The 27,951-nt window shown below is 39.5% G+C and overlaps 2 protein-coding genes across 6 annotated transcripts; both read left to right on the top strand.

Annotated features, from left to right (window-relative positions):
- The first annotated feature begins 262 nt into the window (after window positions 1–262).
- On the top strand, window positions 263–27,894 carry LOC132383445 (interferon alpha-inducible protein 27-like protein 2). Of its 4 annotated transcripts, none has more exons than XM_059954411.1 (4): window positions 263–375; window positions 23,785–23,825; window positions 25,422–25,583; window positions 27,747–27,894. In XM_059954411.1, exons 2-4 carry the CDS (start codon window positions 23,786–23,788, stop codon window positions 27,791–27,793), a joined length of 249 nt encoding a protein of 82 aa, XP_059810394.1. In that variant the 5' UTR covers window positions 263–375; window position 23,785; the 3' UTR covers window positions 27,794–27,894. The 4 variants fall into 4 exon arrangements, with proteins under 4 accessions (XP_059810394.1, XP_059810395.1, XP_059810396.1 ...); XM_059954412.1 differs by lacking the exon at window positions 263–375 and adding an exon at window positions 16,526–16,816; XM_059954413.1 differs by lacking the exon at window positions 263–375 and adding an exon at window positions 16,843–16,856.
- Window positions 277–11,601, top strand: LOC132383444 (interferon alpha-inducible protein 27-like protein 2A). 2 transcript variants are annotated; one of them, XM_059954409.1, is made up of 4 exons: window positions 277–375; window positions 7,334–7,374; window positions 9,096–9,257; window positions 11,411–11,601. In XM_059954409.1, the coding sequence occupies exons 2-4, from the start codon at window positions 7,335–7,337 to the stop codon at window positions 11,491–11,493; spliced, it is 285 nt and encodes a 94-aa protein (XP_059810392.1). In that variant the 5' UTR covers window positions 277–375; window position 7,334; the 3' UTR covers window positions 11,494–11,601. The 2 variants fall into 2 exon arrangements, with proteins under 2 accessions (XP_059810392.1, XP_059810391.1); XM_059954408.1 differs by lacking the exon at window positions 277–375 and adding an exon at window positions 6,820–6,854.
- Window positions 27,895–27,951: the final 57 nt, after the last annotated feature.

Here is a 27,951-nt window from a genome sequence, read left to right as displayed (position 1 = left end):
ACGTTTGACTCTGCAGTTCATCCCGAGTGCTGCCATTAGCCGGAGCAAAGAGAAAAATCAACGCGCAGGCTCAGAGGGAAGATATTTAAATGTCACTGAAATTTATATAAAAAGCATTGGACCATGTCTTAAGTCCTAAAAGCATGTGTGTTTAAGATGAAAGAGTCAACAAACAGAACAGAAGCAAACACACCTACTTTTGGAGATAACGGGCATGGGCAGTTAGCCAGTATACTTTCCCAACCATTTCGTTGTAAAATGAAACCTTAAATCAATGACGTCCTTCAAGTGCTGCTTCAAGGGATTAGTCAGCAATTAAAAGCCTCCGAACCGACAGCGTTCTTTAACAACATTGCGGTCCGCAGTAGACGACAGGTGAGTGTTACGCTATTTTGTGCCAGAGTCCGATTTTGTGGTGGGTACATTCCAGAAGGAAACACTTATTGAAGAAAGTGTTGTAGTTATTCAATGCAGAAAACTCGTTCAGCAGCTATCATTGGGAAATTGCAAATGGGTTTTGATTATAGTTTTATTTCAAATTGAGAGCGGAAGCACCGTTTTATTCATAAAATGCAGTTTTACTGCCATGTTTTGTCATTGGTCTTGGGCTAAAACCAACAGCTGGTAGGATTCTCTGCTGCAAAGTTTACCCGGGGAAAATGTGAAGTAAAGGGTCTGTCATAAATGATACAGAAATTCTCCAGTAGTAAGAAGGTAAAATCCATAAGACATACTGGTAGTGTAGAATTCAGCCATTCGTCCCATCGAGTCTGCTCCACCATTGTGTCATGGCTAATTATTATCCCTCTCAGCTCCATTCTTCTCTCTGCCTTCTCCCTGTAACTTTTGATGCCCTGACTAATCAAGAACCTATCAATATCGTTTTCAAATACACCCAACAGTTTGGCCTTCACAGCCAACATTTCCTTGTTCAATTAAATATACTATTAACCTATTTTTATCTGTTTTATTATAGCGTCCTATAACCAAATTTAAAGTTTTCTTTGAGATTTAAAGCTAAACTTAGGATGGTGCTGGTTTTTCTCTCTAAGAGATTATGTTATTTTGGTTCTCTTTTTGTTTAATATATGATGGAGTGTAAACACTCTCCTTTCTTGGGACGTTACTGTCTTGCTTGTAAGGTAATTTTATGTTTTAGTGTACTGGCTGGGGGGAGGGAGAGACGAGACCGACAGAGCGGCCCATGGCTTTGTTTTCTATCTTAGTTTGCTTGCCTTTTTTTCGGGCTTTTGTGAGGGTGGGTGGATTTACAGTTAGGAGTTTTTTCCCATGGGATGGTTCCGGAGCATGCGTATTTTCTATATGGTTGTATTCTTCAGCACCACCACCTTTGATAATCCCGTATTGCTATGTGTTCAGTGCATGTATAAAGAAAATTAGAATAAAATTATAGTAAGGCAGTTAAAAAGATTAATGTAATAAGTTGGAATGTACGTGGTTGGAATCAACCTATTAAATGAAAATAGACTTTTAAAATTATTAATCGATTCCAACCTGATATAATTTTTGCTCAGGAGACACATATCAGGGCGGGAGATCAAAATAGGTTTTTTGGATGGTGGAATGACTTACAGCTCCATGCTAGTTCTAAGAGTAAAACTAACTGCGTATCTCTCTTTATTAAATCTAATATATTTACTCAAGAGGATATTGAATCAGATTCTAAAGGTAGATTTTTAATTGTTAAAGGAGTGATTTGTAATAGAAAGGTTGTTTTGGTCAATTTGTATGGTCCTAATTTAGTTGCTCCTTCTTAAAAAAAAAGTGTGTGATTTATTGCCGGATTTAAATGAACATATGTTGATAATGGGTGGGGATTTAAACTTTGGTTTAAATCCTATGATTGATAAGAGCTCAACTAATCAGTGACTTCCAAGTTGCTCTCTGTCAGTTATTAACTCCTTTTTGACCGATTTTGGGTTGATCGAATTATGGAGGCATTTGCACCCTAATATCAGAGAATATCTTTTGTTTTCGCATGTCTATAAAAATATTCGAGGATTGATTATATTATAATTGATCCCCGCCTTTTGCCTAATGTTAAAAACTGTGAATATGACGCTATTGCTATATGTGATCATGCGCCTTTTAGTTCGTCCTTTGAATTTGATGATGTCATTTTTGCCGGTCCACTATAAGTCTGCATTTCTCAGACTTTATTGCAAAACTCTGATTTTATCAGTTTTATTGAAAGCCAGATAAAAGAATTTTTTATTTTTAATGACATAGGAGGTATGTCCAAATTAATTATATGGGATACATTCAAAGCATTTGTACGTGGTCAGATTATTTCTTATTCAGCTAAACTTAAAAAACAGACTAAAGCAGAATTAGGTAAAAGTTCAAAACAAATTAAAGATTTTGATAATATCTATGCGACTACCCCTAATATTGACTAATTTAAAAAAAGGGTGGAACTTCAATCACTATATACCCTATTATTAACTCATCCAATTGAAGGTTATCTACTTAAGTTAAAGAGCATATTTTATATGTTTGGAGATGAAAATAATAAACTACTTGCATCTCAATTAAAATCGGCTGAAGCCAAAAGGGAAAGTTTGAAAATTCGTAAAAAGAATGGTATCCTGGCTCAGGAATATGAAGAATTTAATAAGATTTTTCAAGATTTTTATACTGAACTTTATAAATCTCAATGTCCAGTAGATTCTTCTGAAGTTAATGCTTTTTTACGAAAGATTGTTTTTCCTAAAATTTCTACTGGGGATCAAAAAAAATTGATGCCCAAATTACTGAATCTGAAATTCATAAAGCTATTTTTTCAATGCAATCTGATAAGGCCCCAGGACCTGATGGTTATCCTGTAGAATTTTATAAAAAATTTGGAAAATTGCTTTCTCCATATATGTTGGAGATGTTTAAAGATTCTTTTGTGAAGAATGATTTACCCTCTACTTTTTATAGGGATTCTATTTCTTTAATTCTCAAAAAAGATGAAGATCCTACTGATTGTACCTCATACAGACCTATTTCATTATTGAATGTTGATGCTAAGACTCTCTCAAAGATAACGGCCAATCATTTGGAGAGTGTTTTGTGTAAAATCATTTTTAAAGATCAAACGGGCTTTATAAAGGGTCGTTATTCTTTTTCAAATGTTCGGAAACTATTTTACATTATATATTCACCCTCTTCTCAAACTCCACAATGCATTGTATCTTTGGATGCTGAAAAAGCATTTGATCGAGGCAAATGGAAATATTTATTTAATGTTTTAGAAAAATTTGGTTTTGGTATTAATTTTTATAATTGGATTAAAATTATATATAAGGCCCCTATTGCTACTGTTGTCACTAATAACTGTAGGTCTCCTTTTCTCAGCTATCACAGGGGACAATACAAGGTTGTTCATTAAGTCCTTTGTTATTTTACTTAATTTTAGAACCCCTGGCTATTACTCTTCGTAAAGCCAAAAATATTCATGGGATTTTTGTGAATGAGACCATGCTCAAGATCTCTCTTTAAGCTGATGATTTATTGGTATATATATCTAAGCCTGAAATATCTATTCCTGCTTTGCTAAAATTATTTGACAAATTTGGAGATTTTTCAGGATGTAAAATAAATTTTAGTGAAAGTGAATTACTTCCTTTAAGTGAAATTATCTCTGTATATGGTAATATTCCTTTTAAATTTACGGATTCTTTTAGATATTTAGGTGTCAAAATTGCTAAAAAATATAAAGATCTTCATAAAGCCAATATTCCTCCTTTAGTGGACTCTATGAAGTACTCATTTAGAAGATGGAGCCCACTTACATTTTCACTTGTTGGTCGTATTCATGTAGTTAAAATGATAATTTTACCAAAATTTTTATATTTATTTCAGAATATTCCTGTTTTTTTGACTAAGAAGTTTTTTGATCAGATTGCTTCTACTATTCTATCTTTTATTTGGGATTGGTAAATGTCATTTGCAAAAGTTGAAAAAGGATGGAGGTCTCGCTTTGCTTAATCTAAGAATGTATTATTGGGCTGTTAATCTGCGATGTATGTCCTTTTGGTTATATTAGGGTGATAGGAATGATTGGCCAATTTGGGTAGACCTGGAACTGACAGATGTGAAACAGTTTTATTTAACTTTGTTATTAGGAGTTGCTCTACCTATACAATTAGTTAAAGTTGTTAATTTCAACCTATATCCTGTGGTTAAGCACTCTTTACAAATTTGGCTCCGGTTCCGCAATTTTTTTAATCTTAAAAAATTTAAACTTTGGAGTATAATTTATTGTAATTACTTTCCTAAACCTTCCTGGAGTGATCCAATTTTTTTACTTCGAAAAAAATAAAGGTGTTAATTCTTTTTTTGGATTTATTTAAAGAAGGCAGATTGATGTCTTTTGAACAATTAGTCGATTATTATTCTCTCTCATGTTTATGCTTTTTACAATATCTTCAGGTTAGACATTTTTTAGAAAAATATTTAAGTAATTTTCCTTACATGTTGGAGGCTGACTTGTTAGATACTAATATGAATATGAACCCTTCGATAAAAGGTTCTATTGGAAGAATTTATCATTTATTATTACAATGGGATAAGTGTCCTTTACTTAAGATTAAACAGGATTGAGAGAAGGAACTCAATTTGAATTTTATATGGGAGGATTGGACACAGATTCCGAAGCTGGTTAACTCTTCTTTGATCTGTGCTAGTCATTCATTGATTCAATTTAAAATTGTACATCATTACCATTTGACGAAGGAGAGACTTTCTAAACTACTTCCCAATGTTGACAAGTATTATGATAGATGTAAAGATGAGATAGCTACACTGACACATATGTTCTGGTCATGTTCTACATTAAAACAGTTTTAGAAGTCAGTCTTTTCGACAATTTCTGAAGCACCCAGAATCAACTTACAACTTAATAAGTTGACTGTGCTTTTTGGAATAATTCCTCAAATATCCATGGTATTTTTGTGTCTGATCAACATGTTATTGTGTTTGTTACATTGATAGCTTGGAGGGCCATCTTTTTGAAATGGAAGGATATATCAGCTCCTACTTTGTCACAATGGTTCTCTCAAGTGATGCTGTGTCTTCGCTCGGAGAAAATTAGAAGTTGAACCTTTGAACCTTTATTTGATTTTTGAGAAGAGATGGGGCTCATTTGCTTGTTATTATCATTTCAGCTAACTGATGGATTTCCTCCACGATCTAAGTTTAAACTTTTTTCTTGATATATCTTTCTTTCTTGTTGGTGGTTTGTTGTTTATTTTCAGAAACTTTCTGTATGACGCATGGCTCCGGGGTTTTACCCCCAATGGTTCATTATTATTCTCACTTTTCTTGCTTAGTAGGGTTTTTTTTTTATTCACAAAAATTTTCAGTCTTTAAGATAATTTTTTGAGGCATTTTAAGTGTTTTTACTTTGATGTACCTGTGTTATTTTTGAATAATAATAATAATAAAAAGATTTGAAAAGAGAAGAGAGTGGTGGGGAGGGCAGGTAAGGATATGTTTATTGGTAGGATCACTTTAAAGTTCAAAGTACATACATGTCATAATCTACAACCCTGAGATTAATCCTGTGTGCAGAACTCAGCAAAACTATAACTATAACAGGATCAATGAATGATTAAGCAGAGTGCAGAAGACAACAAATTGCACAAATGCAAATATAAATAACTTGCAATAAATAACAAGAACATGAGATAAAGAGTCTTTGGAAGTGAGGTCATTGGTTGTGGGAACATTTCAATGATGGAGCAAGGTAGTGTAGTTATCCCCTTCTATTAAAGAGCCTGATGGCTGAGCAGCAGTAACTATTCTTGAATCTGCTGGCAAAAGTCCTGAGGCTTTTGTACCTTCTACCTGATGGCAGCAGCGAGAAAAGAGCGTGACCAGGAGGAACTCTGCAGGGCAGCTATTACTGTACTATGTTACAATGAACGTGCAACAGTTAAAAAAGTGTAAATGCATGTTGCAAAGTGTAAATTTCATACGTAACCAGTGAGGGAGAGTTTTGGGGTCCTGAGTTTATGACTGGGAGGTGTTAGTCAAGGCTGAGACAGTGAGTTATAGATTTATAACCCAGTCCAGCTCCTGTCCGAGAACCCCGTGCAGTATTAGAGATTCACTACTGATCCACTGCTGGACACGTCACCTTTACAATTTGAAATTGAACGTGAGTTCTCTTAACTTTGATTTATCTCATTGCTTCCTCTCAAAGAGAATGTCAGTACAGGATAACATAAAATGCTGGAGGAACCGAGCAGAGCCAGCAGCATCTATGGAAAGGAATAAATAGTCAACATTTCAGGCTGAGACATGTCATCAGGACTGGAAAAGAAGGAGGATGAAGCCTGAATAAGAAGCCGGGGGGGACTGGAAAGACTACAAGTTGGATGGCAGGAATGTTATGAAGTGAGAACCTGGGAGGTGATCGGTGGAAAAGGTAAAGGGCTCAAAAGAAGGAATCTGATAGGAGAGGAGAATGGCCCATGGGGAGAAGGGAAAGAGGAAGGGCACCAGGGTGAGGAGAAGAGTTAAGATGGAAACCAGAGTGCGAATGATAGAAGGAGAATGGGAGAAATTACTGGAAATCGATGTTCATGCCAGAAGGTTGGAGGTTAGACAGACAGGACATGAGGTGTTGCTCCCCAAACCCGAGAATGGCCGTATTGTGGTGGTAGAGGAGGCCATGGACTGACATGCTGGAAAGGAAGTGGGGACTGTACTTAAAAGGGGTTGGTCACCAGGAAATGCTGCTTGTTGCAGATGGAGTGAAGGTGCCCGTCAAAGATGTCCCCCAATCCAGAAGATTCACAGGTGAAGTGTTGCCTCACCTAGATGGACTGTTTGTGGCAGAGGTGAGGAAGGAGATGAACGGACATGTACAGCACTTACACTGCTTGCAGGGATAGGTGTAAGGTGAGAGTTAGTGGGAAGGGACGAATGGACAAAGAGAGCGAATCTTGAGGAAAGCAAAAAGCGGGGAGTGGGGGATTGCAAAAATGTGCTCGGTGGTAGGATCCTGTGAAGATAGTGGAAGTTGTGGAGAATGATGTGCAGGATACAGAGGCTCATGGGGTGGTTGGTATGTGTTTGTGTGCCATTGCAGGGTCTGTGTCTCAGTGTCATGTTGAACGTACGCACTCCTTATCTAATGGCATTATAAAACTTATTTTTGTGAGCTCATCGCCGTTTGTGGTAGGTGCATATTGTGTGTCACAACATGACAATTCCACAAAACCTCAATGTATGTGTATCATTTTTTGTTGAAACTATCTGTAAATGCAACTTCAAAACAAAATACTTGTTGTAAACTACGTTATATTTCTATTTACAGAATGCGCTTCCTGCCAGTGTTTGGTGCGGTGACTGGAGCTGGTAAGTGAAATCAGTGAGTCAGTGTGCTAATACTGTGGGAGTGGTCGTTGTTGGGTTGGATCAGCGAAATAGCACTGAGCAGCGACACAGAACAGCACATAGACCACCTTATTTCTAGTTGGAGCTTGAGTAGATGGGAAGAGTCTTTCATAATTACTGGACCACTGCTGTTCCTTCACTGGTTGCTAGGAGTTGAAACTCATCAACCAATGTTGGCAGATGCTCCTTCTCACGGCAAGCAAGTCAAGTTTATTGTCGTTTACTTGCACCGCCAAATGAGACAATATTTCTCCAGACCAGGGTTTAAAGCACAGTAGTACACCTTTACACACAATAACTTAGAATTAAATATGCAAATGAATTGCACACAGATAAAGCATAATTTAATTATTGTAGCGTAGAGTACAAAAACAAGATCAGGCACAATTTCTGGGGCTCCTGAATCTCCAAGTGACAAGAGGCTACTGGCTACAGGAAGTTACAATATCTCAGTCTCATTTTGGGACTGTGGCTAGGAGAGAGGATGAGGAATTTAGGACGACACAAGGATTTGTAGTTGGGCAATATGAGAAGTGCTGTGTTGATGGATGTTATGTTAGTCATGGTAAAAAAAAGATATATGAAAGAAGTAACACAACTCAACCTAACCTGCATGAAAAATTCTTTTAGAAGAGTTGGCAAATTAATCAAGATTAACATTAGCATTATATGTCCCATAAACATCGAAACACACTGAGAAATGTGCCATTCCGTGTCAAATAAAATCAGTCAGAATCGTGCTGGGCAGCCTGGAAGATTTGCCACGCTTCCAAAGCCAACATGCTATGCCCACAACTTAGTAAGTGCAACTGTACAATTTTGGAAAGTGGGAGGAAACTGGAGTACACAAAATAGATCTACAGGATCATAGGATGAACACACAAACATCTAACTTACAGCAGCAGGAATCCAGCCCCCATCTTATGGGTGGCAATGTAAAGCAATTGCGGTAACCACTACCCAACTAAGCCACCCTCAATAGTTCACAAGAGTAGTTCTAAAAGTTTGGGCACCACAGTGTGGCAATGAGTGGAGTTGCTGCCTCACGGCTGCAGCAACATGGAGTTCAAGTCCTGAACTCCTAACTGGAGTTTGCATGTTGTCCCTCTGATGCAGTGGATTTTCTCTGGATGCTACCGTAGCTTCCAAATCACCAAAGTCACAGAAGTTGGTTGATTAATTGGCTGCTGTGGATTGCCCTTCATGTGTGGCTGAGTGGTAAAATCCAGGCAGAGCCGAGGGTTACGTGATAAAGATAAAATGGGATTAGTGTTAAGTGGGTGCTTGATTGTCAACATGGGACAAAGAGGTTGTGTAGAACTCTGTGACACTAATTTTGTTTCCCCAACTGTTGCTCGGGGAGTGTGCCAATTTCTCCTCTGTATCTCAATACTACAGTCTCTCAGTACTTACCTGATCAAGGGAGTACAGTCCATGGAGGGAGTTCTTCAGATAGTGAGCTGAGGCATTGGATGCACTTTGTAGTGTGCCCCTCAGCTTTATGCCAACCACATTGTAGATCTAACAACATTCAGTTAACACCCAGGTGAATAATGAAATGTTAAATTGCCTGTCTGTACCTTTCATAGAAACAATGTTGTACAGGGGCCTGTATGTTCCTGTTCAGTGTAAAGTTCCTGTTTGGATGCACTCTGCTCAAATGGAGCTGTTTCTTCTTTTAGTGGTTGCAGTTGCTGCCACCCCTGTGATTCTGGGGGCAGTGGGCTTCACAAGTACTGGAATAGCGGCTGGTACTATTGCAGCAAAAATGATGAGCGCGGCAGCTGTGGCTAATGGAGGAGGTGTTGCAGCTGGAAGCGCCGTGGCTGTCCTTCAATCCGTTGGTAATGTTGACTGATAAACCAGTGAGAACTTCTCAAACTTACTTAAATCCTTCATACTGACGTTTTGCCTCTAAGGCACACAAACAGGCTCTTCAACCCATCTAGTCCATGCTAAACTGGTTTTCTGCTAATCCAATCAAACCGCACCAAGACCATAGTCCTCCATACCCTTCCCATCTATGTAACTATCCAAACTTCTCTTAAATGTTAGAATTTTACCAGCATCTACCACTTTACTGACAGCTCGTTCCACACTTACATCATCCTCAGAGTGAAGAAGTTCCTCCTCAGATTACCCTTTTAAATATTTCACCTTTCACCCTATAATGTCTGTTTCTAGTCTCACAGAACCAGCAGGGAATAGTCATGCAAGCATTCACTCTATCTATACCCTCATAATTTTGTATCCGTCTATAAGTCTCCTCTTGCTCTCCTGTGCTCTGCATTGGGTTGGATCAGGTGACTCATACAGAGCAGCGACAGACATAATTGAACGTAGATGATCTTTTATTGGTTGCAGCTTGAGAAGATGGGCTGAATCGTTTGTAACTACGGAACCACTGCTACTCCTTCAGTGGTCATGGCATTGGTTGCTACAAACTGGAATTCCTCAAGCAATGTTGGCTGACGTCCTCTTGTTCTTCCAGTGATCCGGGATAAAGCCAGAAATTTGTGGCCACTGGCTAAATGAGAGCCCTGCAAGGAACAGAGCTGAATCTCAATTTGGGACTGTGGATGGGACAGAGAATGAGGCGTTTAGGACAACACAAGGGGGTGGATTTGAATGATAATGAAATATGTTGGTCAGAGTGACACTGGTCAGCATAAAAAGTCATGTGGAAGAAATAACACAACTCAATCCGGCCAGAATGTAGAAGCCTGCATGAAAAAATTTTCTTTTAAAGAATCAACAATATTCAGATTCTTTTAGCTAAATGAATGTACGGGCAAATACCGACTTTCCAAGTTAAATTGCTGAGAAGTGTTTCTCTTTTGCACCTGATATACACTCTGTGACCACTTTGTTAGGTACACCCATACACCTGTTCATAAATGCAAATATCTAATCAGCCAATCCAGTGGCCGCAATTCATTGCATTGAAGCATGTAGACATGTTCAAGAGAATCAGTTGATGTTCAGACCAAACATCAGAATGGGGACGAAATGTGATGTAATTAACTTTGACAGTGGAATGATTGTTGGTGCCAGACAGGGTGGTTTGAGTATTTCAGAAACTGCTGATCTCCTGGGATTTTCACGCACTGGTGTTTACAGAGAACGGTGTGGGAAAGAACAAGTAGATCCAGCAAGCAGCTGTTCTGTGGGTGAAAACGCCTTATTGTGTAAAACTTCAGAGGAGAATGGTAGGAAGTGACAGTAACTCAAACAATCATACATTATAACAGTGGTGTGCAGAGAGCATCTCTGAATGCACAACACATCAAAACTTTGTGCAGATGGGCTGCAGCAGCAGAAGACCATGAACATACACTCAGTGGTCATTTTATTAGGTACAGGAGTTATCTAATAAAGTGGCCACTTAGTGTATGTACAGAATCCTGCTAAAGACAGATCAGTCTTTGTCCTTTTCATGGGAAATGAAAAGAGGCAGATGATGGACATGTTAATAGGGGAACACTTCAGGAACATGACTATAACTCTAAGTCTCAAGATCTCTATGGAGCAGTTGGGTTTTAATTTTGAATTGGGAGAAGAATGTTTGCTCCCCATCTCCACTAATCCCATTTGCCACATTATTGAGCATTATCCTGAGGGGCAATGAGCAGTGAGGCGTCCATTACGTCCTTGTTTTCCATCACTGGTTCATTGAGTTGTAATTCATAACCTTTTATCATCTGGATGAAATTTTCTTTATCCGTCCATCTGAATGTCTGTTAACATAGTGATTGATTCTGACTCCAACACCTCCTCTGTTAGTAGGTTGCAGGTATCAAACACTCTCAAACTTTACTTGCAAGTCCACTTTAAAAACTCCACCCCGTCATCCTAAGCCTACGCCTTATTTTTGACATCGCTACCATGTTCCATGAATTGTACCTAAGCAGCTCGGAATAAGGTGTTGATTGTTAATAATTTCTGTGTATGAGATTGTTTACAATTTATTACTAAATCTGTTTCTTTTCCTTTATAGGAGCAGCAGGACTGTCTACTACTGCTACTGCAGCCTTGGGGTCTGCAGGTGCTGCGGCTGGTGGAATCTGTGCGTGGAGATGAAAAAAATGGCCTTGAAAAAATTTTAAACAAATGACAATCCCTCCTAAATTCTGAACCTGCTGAAAAAACTTTAATTGAAAATTCATTAAAATTGCTTATCAAACAGTGGTTATTATTGTCCTATGTTCTGTGATATAGTAAGTACCTTTCTTTAGAACACGGTGGACTTTAGGGTTATAGGAAAAAGGTGGGAAAGTGGAGTCAAGGTTAAGACCAGATTCCACTGATTTCACTCAATGATGACACATGATTTGGGGAACCATGTGGCCTTTACCAACTCTCATTGCCTCTACTTTTATCATACTGGAAGTTTAGCCCCAGCAATAGGTTAATACTTTCCCTGCAATCTATCACAATGAGCTGACTGTAAAGCATTCAGTGCTATTCTCCTGGATAAGTATCTTAGTATTATTTTAAGTCAAATTTTAGATGTCATTGCTGGTATACATTTTATTCCAAAAATATATCTTATGCATATAATATCCACTTTTACAATTGGGACATGTTACTGTTTACATTCACTTTACCAACTTCTGACCTAACTCAAGTCCTTCAACCTTACGGGCGTAGGCCACCAACAGCAGTTCACCAGAGTCCTCTGCCCTGCACCAAACTTGCAAAATCTCTCCAGGTGCGGCCCATCTTGCTGACTATTGGGTGGTCTATAAGACAATCGTATTAATGTGGTCATACCTTGCCTGTTTCTCAGCTCCACCCATATGGTCTCAATAGACAAGCCCTCTAATCTGCCCTGCCAAAGCACTGCTGCAATATTTTCCCTGACTAGCAAAGCAACCCCCCCCCCCCCACCACCAACCTACATCTCTCTGCCTCTGTGACATCTGAAACATCGGAACACTGGAACATTTAAGCTGCCAGACCTGCCCCTCCTGTAGCCAAGTTTCAGTAATGGCTCTGAGGTCATAATTCCATATGTCAATCCAGGGCCTCAGCTCGTCTGCCTTCCCCACAATACTCCTCGCATTGAAATAAACACACCTCAGAAGATTATCGCCACCACACACAAACTTACTATTTGTGACATTGCATGAACTACTAACATCATTTATTTTTACCTCTCTTCCACTACCTCCTCTGGCAGTCTGGCTCCCATCCCCTTGAAAATCTAGTTTAAACCCTCCCCAATAACACTAAGCAAACCTCCCTGCAAGTATATTGGTCCCCTTGTAGTTCAGGTGTAACCCGTCTCTCTTGTACAGGTCCCATCTGTCCCAGAAGAGATCCCAATGATCTAGAAATCTGAAACCCTGCCCCCTACACCAGTTTCTCAGCCACGTGTTCATCTGCCAGGGCATCCTACTCTTGCCCTCACTGGCACATGGCACAGGCAGCAATCCGGAGATTACTACCCTCGAGGTCCTGTTTTTCAACTTCCTACCAAGCTCTCTGTACTCACTCTTCAGGACCTCCTGACTCTTTCTACCTATGTCATTGGTACCGATGTGTACCACGACATCTGGCTGATCACCCTCCCACCTCAGAATGCTGTGCATGCGATCAGAGATATCCCTGACCCTGGCACCCAGGAGGCAACAAACCATCCGGGAGTCTCTGTCACGTCCACAGAACCTCCTGTCTGTACCCCTGACTATGGTCCCCTATCACTACCGCTCTCTTCTTCCTCCCTCCCTTCTGCACTGCAGAATCAGACTCAGTGCCAGAGATCCGGCTGCCACAGCTTGTCACAGGTAAGCCATTCCCCACTCCCCCAACAGTATCCAAATCGGTATACCTGTTTTGGAGGGGAATGGCCACAGGGGAACCCTGCACTATTTGCCCTTTCCCCTTCCCTCGCCTGACTGTAACCCAATTACCTGTGCCCTGTTTCTTAGGTGTAACTACCTCTCGGAAGCTACTATCTATAAACTGCTCATTCTCCCGAATGATCCAGAGGTCATCCTGCTCCTGATCCAGTTCCCTAACGCGGTCTGTTAGCAGCTGCAGCTGGATGCCCTTCTTGCAGGTATCATTGTCAGGGACACTGGAGGTCTCCCTGACCCTCCACATCCTGCAAGAGGAGCATTCCAACATCCTGCCTGGCATATTCTCTCGTCTGAACAAAAATTAAGAAGAAAACTGCAACTTATTGGAACTTACCGCTGCCTCTGCCTGTTTCTCGCTGAATCCTGATTGAGGCAAGGCCGTCCCACTCTGACTCAGTCCACTCCAACAATGGCCGCTGTATATGGCGGTCTTTCTTTTAAACGGTGTGTGACGCCACGTGCCTGTCGTCTAGCCTCTTTTCCCCGAGCTGTTAAAGAAAAGATAAACGACCTTCTCTCCACGATGCCTTCAGTCTTCCACTCACAGCCTCTTGCTTCAATTGAAAAGCGAGTTCATTGACTTCCAATCTTTTTCTTCATATAAATACATAAAATCACCAGACTGAATTCTGCGAAAGGGAGGAAAGGTGGGTGATAGAGAAGGGGCGCACTCAGACCGATGGTTTGAGATGTGTTTATTTTAATGCGAGGAGTATTACCAATGAAGTGGATGAGCTGAGAGCGTGGATCAGCACTTGTTGCTATGATGTTGTGGCCATTACAGAGATCTGGATGGTGCGGAGATGGGAATGGCTATTTCAAGTGCCAGCCTTTAGATATTTGAGAAAGGACGGGGAGGAGGCGAAAGAGGTGGGGGCATGGCACAGTTGATCAGAGATAGTGTCACGGCTGCAGAAAATGAGGAAGTCACGGAGGGGTTGTCTACAAAGTCTTGGTGGGTGGAAATTAGGAATAGGAAGGGGTCAATAACTCTACTGGGTGTGTTTTATAGACCATCCAATAGTAACAGGTGCTTCAAGGATCAAGATAGGGAAACAGATTCTGGGAAGGGGTACTAATAACAGGGTTGTCGTGGAGGGAAATGTTAATTCCCCAAATATTAATTGGCATCTTCCTTGAGTGAAGGGTTTAGAAGGGGTGGAGTTTGTTAGGTGTGTTCAGGAAGATTTCTTGACACAATACGAGTGTAGATAAGCCTACAAGAGGAGAGGCTGTACTTGATCTGCTATTGGGAAGTGAAGCTGGTCAGATGTCAGGTCTCTCAGTGGGAGAGCATTTTGGAGATAGTGATCACTTTTCTCTCTCCTTTACCATACCATGGGAGAGGGATAGGAACAGACAAGTTAGGGAATAATTTAATTGGAGTAAGAGGAAATATAAGGCTGTCAGGCAGGAACTTGGAAGCATACACTGGAAACAGATTTTCACCTGGCAACCACCAGCCTTCTCCTTCCCTCCCTCCCCCCACCTTCTTTATAGGGCCCCTGCCCCCTCCATCTTCAGTCCTGACGAAGGGTCTTGGCCCAAAACGTTGACTGCTCATTTCCACAGATGCTGCCCAACCTGCAGAGTTCCTCCAGTTTGTTTTACGTGTGCACTGGAAACAGATCTTCTCAGGTGAATGTATGGAAGAAATGTGGCAAGTGTTCAGCGATACTTGCAGGGGTTCTGTGTAGATACGTTCCAATAAGACAGGGAAAGGATAGTAGGATGCTGGAATCGTGGTGTACAAAGGCTGTTGTAAATCTAGTCACGATGAAGAGAAGAGCTTACAAAAGGTTCAAAAAATTAGGTAGTGAAAGAGATCAAGAAGATTATAAGGCTAGCAGGAAGGAGCTTAAGAATGAAATTAGGAGAGCCAGAAGGGGCTATGAGAAAGCCTTGGTTGTCACATACTCATGTAGTTTTCCCAGTAAAAACTGTTTCATATCAAGGAATCTCTCTGCAGTTCCAACGACTACTTTTATCATATCCAACCTCTTGCTTGTAGTTTTAACCCTGACCAGTACTTCAACAACAAATGCCAAAAAAAACTCTTTAGTCATCCACAACATGTCTGAAGGAACCATAACTGGAGAACACGGTAAGTGCTGACTCCCCATCGTTCCAATCTTTACTTATCCTTTGCTCTCTGTCAACTTTCTTTACTGCCTCAGCATATGATACTTTTTGTTGGTTACTAACAACCTGAATCTGCTTCACCTTGACAAAATACTCACATCCTCTGAACGCAACCACATGGTTCCGCTCCTCAGTTACTACATTTCGGTGCCACTGCCTTACAAGCTTTAATATCGTGATCCTCTCCACATTTCACACATCTTCTTTTACCTCGACATGAACCAGCAACATGTCGAAATCTCTGGCAATTATAACAGCGCAAGGGAGAGTCTAATATATTCTCTAACTTGATAAGACATGCTCCCAAGATAGACTCAAGTTGGAAGAACGTCACCTGCAAAAACCAGTAGGACCAGGAGAATCCCAATCACCTCCTTCTCTCGATTGGCTTCAATCACTTGACCACCTTGAATATTGTCCAAAAATTCCTTTTCAGTCATGCCAGACCAAATACCATACGCTACTCCCCTCAACTCCATTCCTTTCTTTCAGAGTAATACACTCCACTTCCACAACAAATCTTCCCACCGTTTTGGCACTGCTATATCGGTCAACATCTTTGCAACTAATTTTCAGCAATCCATTATGCAACATTTTGGCCTGGAATCCTTTACCAATTTGGTTCTCTAATGCTGCTGACACTTTCAAAGGATTAAGGGCTCTGAAACCTCCTTCCCCTAACTTCTGATCTCTAATTTTATACAGAACTACAAATTCCTCCAAGTCACCCATTTTCCTCAATTTGTTGTCCACTATTACATCAGGTTGATGCATCTGTTTTGGCTACCCTTACTTCTGGAGTATTCCACAGTCTCCCACTCTCCTCCTTCAATCTCAACCCCATCTTCTCCCCCCATTGCAGCCAGAGGCTACATACTAACCCTTTCAAACTACTAGGCTGAATAAACGCAAAGAATATAAATTAATAAAATGCGTAAAATTAAACAAACTGGCCAACCAAAAGATAAGGGGAACCACCACTGATCGGACATCAAAACAATCAGCCACCGCGCCTTCCCCAACGTTTGACTCTGCAGTTCATCCCGAGTGCTGCCATTAGCCGGAGCAAAGAGAGAAATCAACGCGCAGGCTCAGAGGGAAGATATTTAAATGTCATTGAAATTTATATAAAAAGCATTGGACCACGTCTTAAGTCCTAAAAGCAAATGTGTTTATGATGAAAGAGTCAACAAACAGAACAGAAGCAAACACATCTACTTTTAGAGATAACGGGCATGGGCAGTTAGCCAGTCTACTTTCCCAACCATTTCGTTGTAAAACGAAACTTAAATCAATGACGTCCTTCAAGTGCTGCTTCAAGGGATTAGTCAGCAATTAAAAGCCTCCGACCCCAGAGCGTTCTTTAACAGAACATTGCGGTCCGCAGTAGACAACGGGTGAGTGTTACACTATTTTGTGCCGGAGTCCGATTTTGTGGTGGGTACATTCCAGAAGGAAACACTTATTGAAGAAAGTGTTGTAGTTATTCAATGCAGAATACTCGTTCAGCAGCTATCATTGGGAAATTGCAAATGGGTTTTGATTATAGTTTTATTTCAAATTGAGAGCGGAAGCACTGTTTTATTCATAAAATGCAGTTTTACTGCCATGTTTTGTCATTGGTCTTGGGCTAAAACCAACAGCTGGTAGGATTCTCTGCTGCAAAGTTTACCTGGGGAAAACGTGAAGTAAACTGTCTGTCATAAATGAATCATCACGGATACAGAAATTCTCCAGTAGTAAGAAGGTAAAATCCATAAGACATACTGGTAGTGCAGAATTCAGCCATTCGGCCCATCAAGTCTGCTCCACCATTGTGTCAAGGCTAATTATTATTCCTCTCAGCTCCATTTTTCTCTCTGCCTGCTCCCTGTAACTATGGATGCCCCGACTAATCAAGATCCTATCAATATAGTTTTCAAATACACCCAACAGTTTGGCCTTCACAGCCATCATTTCCTTGTTCGGTTAAATATACTACTAACCTATTTTTATCTGTTTTATTATAGCGTCCTATAACCAAATTTAAAGTTTTCTTAGAGATTTAAAGCTAAACTTAAGATGGTGCTGGTTTTTCTCTCCAAGAGATTATTTTATTTTGGTTCTCTTTTTGTTTAATATATGCTGGAGTGTAAACACTCTCCTTTCTTGGGACGTTACTGTCTTGCTTGTAAGGTAATTTTATGTTTTAGTGTACTGGCTGGGGGGAGGGAGAGACGAGACCGACAGAGCGGCCCATGGCTTTGTTTTCTATCTTAGTTTGCTTGCCTTTTTTTCGGGCTTTTGTGAGGGTGGGTGGATTTACAGTTAGGAGTTTTTTCCCATGGGATGGTTCCGGAGCATGCGTATTTTCTATATGGTTGTATTCTTCAGCACCACCACCTTTGATAATCCCGTATTGCTATGTGTTCAGTGCATGTATAAAGAAAATTAGAATAAAATTATAGTAAGGCAGTTAAAAAGATTAATGTAATAAGTTGGAATGTACGTGGTTGGAATCAACCTATTAAATGAAAATAGACTTTTAAAATTATTAATCGATTCCAACCTGATATAATTTTTGCTCAGGAGACACATATCAGGGCGGGAGATCAAAATAGGTTTTTTGGATGGTGGAATGACTTACAGCTCCATGCTAGTTCTAAGAGTAAAACTAACTGCGTATCTCTCTTTATTAAATCTAATATATTTACTCAAGAGGATATTGAATCAGATTCTAAAGGTAGATTTTTAATTGTTAAAGGAGTGATTTGTAATAGAAAGGTTGTTTTGGTCAATTTGTATGGTCCTAATTTAGTTGCTCCTTCTTAAAAAAAAGTGTGTGATTTATTGCCGGATTTAAATGAACATATGTTGATAATGGGTGGGGATTTAAACTTTGGTTTAAATCCTATGATTGATAAGAGCTCAACTAATCAGTGACTTCCAAGTTGCTCTCTGTCAGTTATTAACTCCTTTTTGACCGATTTTGGGTTGATCGAATTATGGAGGCATTTGCACCCTAATATCAGAGAATATCTTTTGTTTTCGCATGTCTATAAAAATATTCGAGGATTGATTATATTATAATTGATCCCCGCCTATTGCCTAATGTTAAAAACTGTGAATATGACGCTATTGCTATATGTGATCATGCGCCTTTTAGTTCGTCCTTTGAATTTGATGATATCATTTTTGCCGGTCCACTATAAGTCTGCATTTCTCAGACTTTATTGCAAAACTCTGATTTTATCAGTTTTATTGAAAGCCAGATAAAAGAATTTTTTATTTTTAATGACATAGGAGGTATGTCCAAATTAATTATATGGGATACATTCAAAGCATTTGTACGTGGTCAGATTATTTCTTATTCAGCTAAACTTAAAAAACAGACTAAAGCAGAATTAGGTAAAAGTTCAAAACAAATTAAAGATTTTGATAATATCTATGCGACTTCCCCTAATATTGACTAACTTAAAAAAAGGGTGGAACTTCAATCACTATATACCCTATTATTAACTCATCCAATTGAAGGTTATCTACTTAAGTTAAAGAGCATATTTTATATGTTTGGAGATGAAAATAATAAACTACTTGCATCTCAATTAAAATCGGCTGAAGCCAAAAGGGAAAGTTTGAAAATTCGTAAAAAGAATGGTATCCTGGCTCAGGAATATGAAGAATTTAATAAGATTTTTCAAGATTTTTATACTGAACTTTATAAATCTCAATGTCCAGTAGATTCTTCTGAAGTTAATGCTTTTTTACGAAAGATTGTTTTTCCTAAAATTTCTACTGGGGATCAAAAAAAATTGATGCCCAAATTACTGAATCTGAAATTCATAAAGCTATTTTTTCAATGCAATCTGATAAGGCCCCAGGACCTGATGGTTATCCTGTAGAATTTTATAAAAAATTTGGAAAATTGCTTTCTCCATATATGTTGGAGATGTTTAAAGATTCTTTTGTGAAGAATGATTTACCCTCTACTTTTTATAGGGATTCTATTTCTTTAATTCTCAAAAAAGATGAAGATCCTACTGATTGTACCTCATACAGACCTATTTCATTATTGAATGTTGATGCTAAGACTCTCTCAAAGATAACGGCCAATCATTTGGAGAGTGTTTTGTGTAAAATCATTTTTAAAGATCAAACGGGCTTTATAAAGGGTCGTTATTCTTTTTCAAATGTTCGGAAACTATTTTACATTATATATTCACCCTCTTCTCAAACTCCACAATGCATTGTATCTTTGGATGCTGAAAAAGCATTTGATCGAGGCAAATGGAAATATTTATTTAATGTTTTAGAAAAATTTGGTTTTGGTATTAATTTTTATAATTGGATTAAAATTATATATAAGGCCCCTATTGCTACTGTTGTCACTAATAACTGTAGGTCTCCTTTTCTCAGCTATCACAGGGGACAATACAAGGTTGTTCATTAAGTCCTTTGTTATTTTACTTAATTTTAGAACCCCTGGCTATTACTCTTCGTAAAGCCAAAAATATTCATGGGATTTTTGTGAATGAGACCATGCTCAAGATCTCTCTTTAAGCTGATGATTTATTGGTATATATATCTAAGCCTGAAATATCTATTCCTGCTTTGCTAAAATTATTTGACAAATTTGGAGATTTTTCAGGATGTAAAATAAATTTTAGTGAAAGTGAATTACTTCCTTTAAGTGAAATTATCTCTGTATATGGTAATATTCCTTTTAAATTTACGGATTCTTTTAGATATTTAGGTGTCAAAATTGCTAAAAAATATAAAGATCTTCATAAAGCCAATATTCCTCCTTTAGTGGACTCTATGAAGTACTCATTTAGAAGATGGAGCCCACTTACATTTTCACTTGTTGGTCGTATTCATGTAGTTAAAATGATAATTTTACCAAAATTTTTATATTTATTTCAGAATATTCCTGTTTTTTTGACTAAGAAGTTTTTTGATCAGATTGCTTCTACTATTCTATCTTTTATTTGGGATTGGTAAATGTCATTTGCAAAAGTTGAAAAAGGATGGAGGTCTCGCTTTGCTTAATCTAAGAATGTATTATTGGGCTGTTAATCTGCGATGTATGTCCTTTTGGTTATATTAGGGTGATAGGAATGATTGGCCAATTTGGGTAGACCTGGAACTGACAGATGTGAAACAGTTTTATTTAACTTTGTTATTAGGAGTTGCTCTACCTATACAATTAGTTAAAGTTGTTAATTTCAACCTATATCCTGTGGTTAAGCACTCTTTACAAATTTGGCTCCGGTTCCGCAATTTTTTTAATCTTAAAAAATTTAAACTTTGGAGTATAATTTATTGTAATTACTTTCCTAAACCTTCCTGGAGTGATCCAATTTTTTTACTTCGAAAAAAATAAAGGTGTTAATTCTTTTTTTGGATTTATTTAAAGAAGGCAGATTGATGTCTTTTGAACAATTAGTCGATTATTATTCTCTCTCATGTTTATGCTTTTTACAATATCTTCAGGTTAGACATTTTTTAGAAAAATATTTAAGTAATTTTCCTTACATGTTGGAGGCTGACTTGTTAGATACTAATATGAATATGAACCCTTCGATAAAAGGTTCTATTGGAAGAATTTATCATTTATTATTACAATGGGATAAGTGTCCTTTACTTAAGATTAAACAGGATTGAGAGAAGGAACTCAATTTGAATTTTATATGGGAGGATTGGACACGGATTCCGAAGCTGGTTAACTCTTCTTTGATCTGTGCTAGTCATTCATTGATTCAATTTAAAATTGTACATCATTACCATTTGACAAAGGAGAGACTTTCTAAACTACTTCCCAATGTTGACAAGTATTATGATAGATGGAAAAATAAGATAGCTACACTGACACATATGTTCTGGTCATGTTCTATATTAAAACAGTTTTAGAAGTCAGTCTTTTCAACAATTTCTGAAGCACCCAGAATCAACTTACAACTTAATAAATTGACTGTGCTTTTTGGAATAATTCCTCAAATATCCATGGTATTTTTGTGTCTGACCAACATGTTATTGTGTTTGTTACATTGATAGCTTGGAGGGCCATCTTTTTGAAATGGAAGGATATATCAGCTCCTACTTTGTCACAATGGTTCTCTCAAGTGATGCTGTGTCTTCGCTCGGAGAAAATTAGAAGTTGAACCTTTGAACCTTTATTTGATTTTTGAGAAGAGATGGGGCTCATTTGCTTGTTATTATCATTTCAGCTAACTGATAGATTTCCTCCACGATCTAAGTTTAAACTTTTTTCTTGATATATCTTTCTTTCTTGTTGGTGGTTTGTTGTTTATTTTCAGAAACTTTCTGTATGACGCATGGCTCCGGGGTTTTACCCCCAATGGTTCTTTATTATTCTCACTTTTCTTGCTTAGTGGGGTTTTTTTTTATTCACAAAAATTTTCAGTCTTTAAGATAATTTTTTGAGGCATTTTAAGTGTTGTTACTTTGATGTACCTGTGTTATTTTTGAATAATAATAATAATAAAAAGATTTGAAAAGAGAAGAGAGTGGTGGGGACTGCAGGTAAAGATATGTTTATTGGTAGGATCACTTTAAAGTTCAAAGTACATACATGTCGTCATCTACAACCCTGAGATTAATCCTGTGTGCAGAACTCAGCAGAACTATAACTATAACAGGATCAATGAATGATTAAGCAGAGTGCAGAAGACTACAAATTGCACAAATGCAAATATAAATAAATTGCAATAAATAACAAGAACATGAGATAAAGAGTCTTTGAAAGTGAGATCATTGCTCGTGGGAACATTTCAATGATGGAGCAAGGTAGTGTAGTTATCCCCTTCTATTAAAGAGCCTGATGGCTGAGCAGTAGTAACTATTCTTGAATCTGCTGGCACGAGTCCTGAGGCTTTTGTACCTTCTACCTGATGGCAGCAGCGAGAAAAGAGCATGACCAGGAGGAACTCAGCAGGTCAGCTATTACTGTACTATGTTACAATGAACGTGCAGCAGTTAAAAAAGTGTAAATGCATGTTGCAAAGTGTAATTTTCATACGTACCCAATGAGGGAGAGTTTTGGGGTCCTGAGGTTATGACTGGGAGGTGTTAGTCAAGGCTGAGACAGTGAGTTATAGATTTATAACCCACTCCAGCTCCTGTCCAAGAACCCGGTGCCGTATTAGAGATTCACTACTGATCCACTGCTGGACACGTCACCTTTCCAATTTGAAACTGAATGTGAGTTCTCTCAGCTTTGAGTTATCTCATTGCTTTCTCTCAAAGAGAATGTCAGTACAGGATAACATAAAAATGCAGGAGGAACCGAGCAGAGCCAGCAGCATCTATGGAAAGGAATAAATAGTCAACCTTTCAGGCCGAGACATGTCATCAGGACTGGAAAGGAAGGGGGATGAAGCCTGAATAAGAAGCTGGGGGGGACTGGAAAGACTACAAGTTGGATGGCAGGAGTGTTATGAAGTGAGAACCTGGGAGGTGATCGGTGGAAAAGGTAAAGGGCTCAAAAGAAGGAATCTGATAGGAGAGGAGAATGGCCCATGGGGAGAAGGGAAAGAGGAAGGGCACCAGGGTGAGGAGAAGAGTTAAGATGGAAACCAGAGTGCGAATGATAGAAGGAGAATGGGAGAAATTACTGGAAATCGATGTTCATGGCAGAAGGTTGGAGGTTACCCAGACAGGACATGAGGTGTTGCTCCCCAAATCCAAGAATGGCCGCATTGTGGTGGTAGCGGAGGCCATGGACCGACATGTTGGAAAGGAAGTGGGGACTGTACTTAAAAGGGGTTGGTCACCAGGAAATGCTGCTTGTTGCAGTTGGAGTGAAGGTGCCCGTCAAAGATGTCCCCCAATCCAGAAGATTCACAGGTGAAGTGTTTCCTCACCTAGATGGACTGTTTGTTGCAGAGGTGAGGAAGGAGGTGAATGGACATGTATAGCACTTACACAGCTTGCAGGGATAGGTGTAAGGTGAGAGTTAGTGGGGAGGGACGAATGGACAAAGAGAGCGATTCCTGAAGAAAGCAAAAATCGGGGAGTGGGGGATTGCAACAATGTGCTCGGTGGTAGGATCCTGTGACGCTAGCGGAAGTTGTGGAGAATGATGTGCAGGATACAGAGGCTCATGGGGTGGTAGGTATGTGTTTGTGTGCCATTGCAGGGTCTGTGTCTCAGTGTCATGCTGAATATACGCACTCCTTATCTAATGGCATTGTAAAACTTACTTTTGTGAGTTCATCGCTGTTTGTGGTAGGTGCACATTGTGTGTCACAACATGACAATGCCACAAAACCCCAATGTATGTGTATCATTTTTTGTTGAAACTTTCTGTAAATGCAACTTCAAAACAAAATACTTGTTGTAAAATACGTTATATTTCTATTTACAGAATGGGCTTCCTGATAGTGTTGTGTGCAGGGATTGGAACCGGTGAGTGAAATCAGTGTGTCAGTGTGCTAATACTGTGGGAGTGGTCGTTGTTGGGTTGGATCAGCTAAATAGCACTGAGCAGCGACACAGAACAGCACATAGACCACCTTATTTCTAGTTGGAGCTTGAGTAGATGGGCAGAGTCTTTCATAATTACTGGACCACTGCTGTTCCTTCACTGGTTGCTAGGAGTTGAAACTCATCAACCAATGTTGGCAGATGCTCCTTGCCACGGCAATCAAGTCAAGTTTATTGTCATTTACCTGCACCGCCAAATGAGACAATATTTCTCCGGACCAGGGTTTAAAGCACAGTAGTACACCTTTACACACAATGACATAGAATTAAATCTGAAAATGAATTGCACTCAGATAAACAAAGCATAATTTAAGTATTGTAGCGTAGAGTACAAAACCAAGATCAGGCACAATTTTTGGGGCTCCTGGATCTCTAAGTGACAGGAAGATACTGGCTACAGGAAGTTACAATTTCTCAGTCTCATTTTGGGACTGTGGCTAGGAGAGAGGATGAGGAATTTAGGACAACACAAGGATTTGTAGTTGGGCAATAATGAAAAGTGCTTTGTTGAAGGATGTTATGTTGGTCATGATAAAAAAAAACAAATGTGGAAGAGATAACACAACTCAACCTAACCTGCATGAAGAATTCTTTTAGAAGAGTTGGCAAATTAATGAAGATTAACATTAGCATTATTTGTCCCATAAACATAAAAATGATCAGCTAAATAGCATGAACGCACAAACATCTAACTTACAGCAGCAGGAATCCAGCCCCCATCTTACGGGTGGCAATTTAAAGCAATTGCGGTAACCACTACCCGACTATGCCACTCTCAAAATAGTTCGCAAGAGTAGTTCTAAAAGTTTGGGCACCACAGTGTGACAATGAGTGGAGTTGCTGCCTCACGGCTGCAGCAACATGGAGTTCGTCCTGAACTCCTAACTGGAGTTTGCATGTTGTCCCTCTGATGGAGTGGATTTTCTCTGGATGCTACCATAGCTACTAAAATCATCGAAGTCACAGAAGTTGGTTGATTAATTGGCTGCTGTGGATTGCCCTTCGTGTGTGGCTGAGTGGTAAAATCCATGCGGAGCTGAGGATTATGTGATAAAAATAAAATGGGATTAGTGTTAAGTGGGTGCCTGATGGTCAACATGGACCCATTGGGACAAAGAGGTTGTGTATGACTCTGTTTCACTGATTTTGTTACCCCAACTGTTGCTCGGGCAGTGTGTCAATTTCTCCTCAGTATCTCCACGCTACAGTCTCTCAGTACTTACCTGATCATGTCCGATTGAAGGGAGTACAGTCCCTGGAGGGAGTCCTTCAGATAGTGAGCTGAGGTATTGGATGCTCTTTGTAGTGTGTTCCTCAGCTTTACGCCAACAACATTGTGGATCTAACAACATTCAGTTAACACCCAGGTGCGTAATGAGCTGCTGTCTGGCCCAGTGTTAAATTGCCTGTCTGTACCTTTCATAGAAACAACGTTGTACAGGTGCCTGTATGTTCCTGTTCAGTGTAAAGTTCCTGTTTGGATGCACTCTGTTTAAATGGAGTTGTTTCTTCTTTTAGTGGCTGCAGTTGCTGCCCCCCCTCTGATTCTGGGGGCAGTGGGCTTCACAAGTGCTGGAATAGCGGCTGGTACTATTGCAGCAAAAATGATGAGCGCGGCAGCTGTGGCTAATGGAGGAGGCGTTGCAGCTGGAAGCAGCGTGGCTGTCCTTCAATCCATTGGTAATGTTGACTGATAAACCAGTGAGAACTTCTCAAACTTACTTAAATCCTTCATACTGACGTTTTGCCTCTAAGGTACAGAAACAGGCTCTTCAATCCATCTAGTCCGTGCTAAACTGGTTTTCTGCTAATCCAATCTAACTGCGCCTAGACCATAGCCCTCCATACCCTTTCCAGCTATGTAACTATCCAAACTTCTCTTAAATGTTAGAATTTTACCAGAATCTACCACTTTACTGACAGCTCGTTCCACACTTACATCATCCTCGGAGTGAAGAAGTTCCTCCTCAGATTACCCATTTAAATATTTCACCTTTCACCCTATAATGTCTGTTTCTAGTCTCACAGAACCAGCAGGGAAAAGTCATGCAAGCATTCACTCTATCTATACCCTCATAATTTTGTATCCGTCTATAAGTCTCCTCTTGCTCTCCTGTGCTCTGCATTGGGTTGGATCAGGTGACTCATACAGAGCAGCGACAGACATAATTGAACGTAGATGATCTTTTATTAGTTGCAGCTTGAGAAGATGGGATGAATCGTTTGTAACTACGGAACCACTGCTACTCCTTCAGTGGTCACGGCATTGGTTGCTACAAACTGGAATTCCTCAAGCAATGTTGGCTGACGCCCTCTTGTTCTTCCAGTGATCCAGGATAAAGCCAGAAATTTGTGGCCACTGGCTAAATGAGAGCCCTGCAAGGAACAGAGCTGAATCTCAATTTGGGACTGTGGATGGGACAGAGAATGAGGGGTTTCGGACTGCACAGGGGGGTGGATTTGAATGATAATCAAATATGTTGGTCAGAGTGACACTGGTCAGCATAAAAAGTCATGTGGAAGAAATAACACAACTCAATCCGGCCAGAATGTAGAAGCCTGCATGAAAACATTTTCTTTTAAAGAATCAACATTATTCAGATTATTGTAGCTGAATGAATGTACGGGCAAATACCGACTTTCCAAGTTAAATTGCTGAGAAGTGTTTCGCTTTTGCATAAGATATACACTCTGTGACCACTTTGTTAGGTACACCCATACACCTGTTCATAAATTCAAATATGTAATCAGCTAATCCTGTGGCCGCAATTCAACGCATTGAAGCATGTAGACGTGTTCAAGAGAATCAGTTGCTGGTCCGACCAAACGTCAGAATGGGGACGAAATGTGATGTAATTAACTTTGACAGTGGAATGATTGTTGGTGCCAGACAGGGTGGTTTGAGTATTTCAGAAACTGCTGATCTCCTGGGATTTTCACGCACTGGTGTTTACAGAGAACGGTGTGGGAAAGAACAAGTAGATCCAGCAAGCAGCTGCTCTGTGGGTGAAAACACCTTATTTGTGTAAAAATTCAGAGGAGAATGGCAGGAAGTGACAGTAACTCAAACAACAACACAGTACAACAGTGGTGTGCAGAGAGCATCCCTGAATGCACAACACATCAAAACTTCATGCAGATGGGCTGCAGCAGCAGAAGACAATGAGCATACACTCAGTGGTCACTTTTTTAGGTACAGGAGGTATCTAGTAAAGTGGCCACTTAGTGTATGTACAGAGTCCTGCTAAAGACAAATCAGTCTTTGTCCTTTTCATGGGAAATGAAACAAGGCAGATGACGGACATGTTAATGGAGGAACACTTCAGGAACATGACTATAACTCTAAGTCTCAAGATCTCTATGGGAGGGGTTAAGGTTGGGTTTTAATTTTGAATTGGGAGAAGAATGTTTGTTCCCCATCCCCACTAATCCCATTTGTCCACATTATTGAGCATTATCCTGAGGGGCAATGAGCAGTGAGGCGTCCATTACGTCCTCGTTTTCCATCACTGGTTCATTGAGTTGAAATTCATAACCTTCTATTATCTGGATGAAATTTTCTTTACCTGTACATCTGAATATCTATTAACATTGTGATTGATTCTGACTCCAACACCTCTTCTAGTAGTAGGTTGCAGATATCAAACACTCTCAAACTTTACCTGTAAATCCACTTTAAAAACTCCACCCCCTCATCCTAAACCTACGCCTTAATTTTTGACATCGCTACCATGTTCCATGAATTGTCCCTAAGCAGCTCAGAATACGGTGTTGATTGTTAATCATTTCTGTGTCTCAGATTGTTTACAATTTATTAATAAATCTAGTTCTTTTCCTTTATAGGAGCTTCAGGACTGTCTGCAGCTGATGGAACCTGTGGGTGCAAATGAGAAAAATGGCCTTGAAAAAATTTAAAACAAATGACAATCCCTCCTAAATTCTGAACCTGCAGAAAAAACATTAATTGAAAATTCATTAAAGTTGCATATCAATCAGTAGTTATTATTGTCCTATGTTCTGTGATATAGTAAGTACCTTTCTTTAGAAC

This window comes from Hypanus sabinus, chromosome 30, assembly GCF_030144855.1.
Source record: "Hypanus sabinus isolate sHypSab1 chromosome 30, sHypSab1.hap1, whole genome shotgun sequence".
NCBI lineage: Eukaryota > Metazoa > Chordata > Chondrichthyes > Myliobatiformes > Dasyatidae > Hypanus > Hypanus sabinus.
The sequence above is the reverse complement of the archived record's forward strand: the minus strand, read 5'-3'. Positions and strand labels throughout refer to the sequence as shown.

Coding starts and splice junctions, on each gene's coding strand:
- LOC132383444 (XM_059954408.1), top strand. CDS start 6,835: ATGGACTGTTTGTGGCAGAG. Junction 6,855..7,333: donor ATGGACTGTTTGTGGCAGAG/GTGAGGAAGGAG, acceptor TTCTATTTACAG/AATGCGCTTCCTGCCAGTGT. Junction 9,258..11,410: donor GGCTGTCCTTCAATCCGTTG/GTAATGTTGACT, acceptor TTTCCTTTATAG/GAGCAGCAGGACTGTCTACT.
- LOC132383445 (XM_059954410.1), top strand. CDS start 22,310: ATGGCAGCAGCGAGAAAAGAGCATGACCAGGAGGAACTCAGCAG. Junction 22,354..23,784: donor GACCAGGAGGAACTCAGCAG/GTCAGCTATTAC, acceptor TTCTATTTACAG/AATGGGCTTCCTGATAGTGT. Junction 25,584..27,746: donor GGCTGTCCTTCAATCCATTG/GTAATGTTGACT, acceptor TTTCCTTTATAG/GAGCTTCAGGACTGTCTGCA.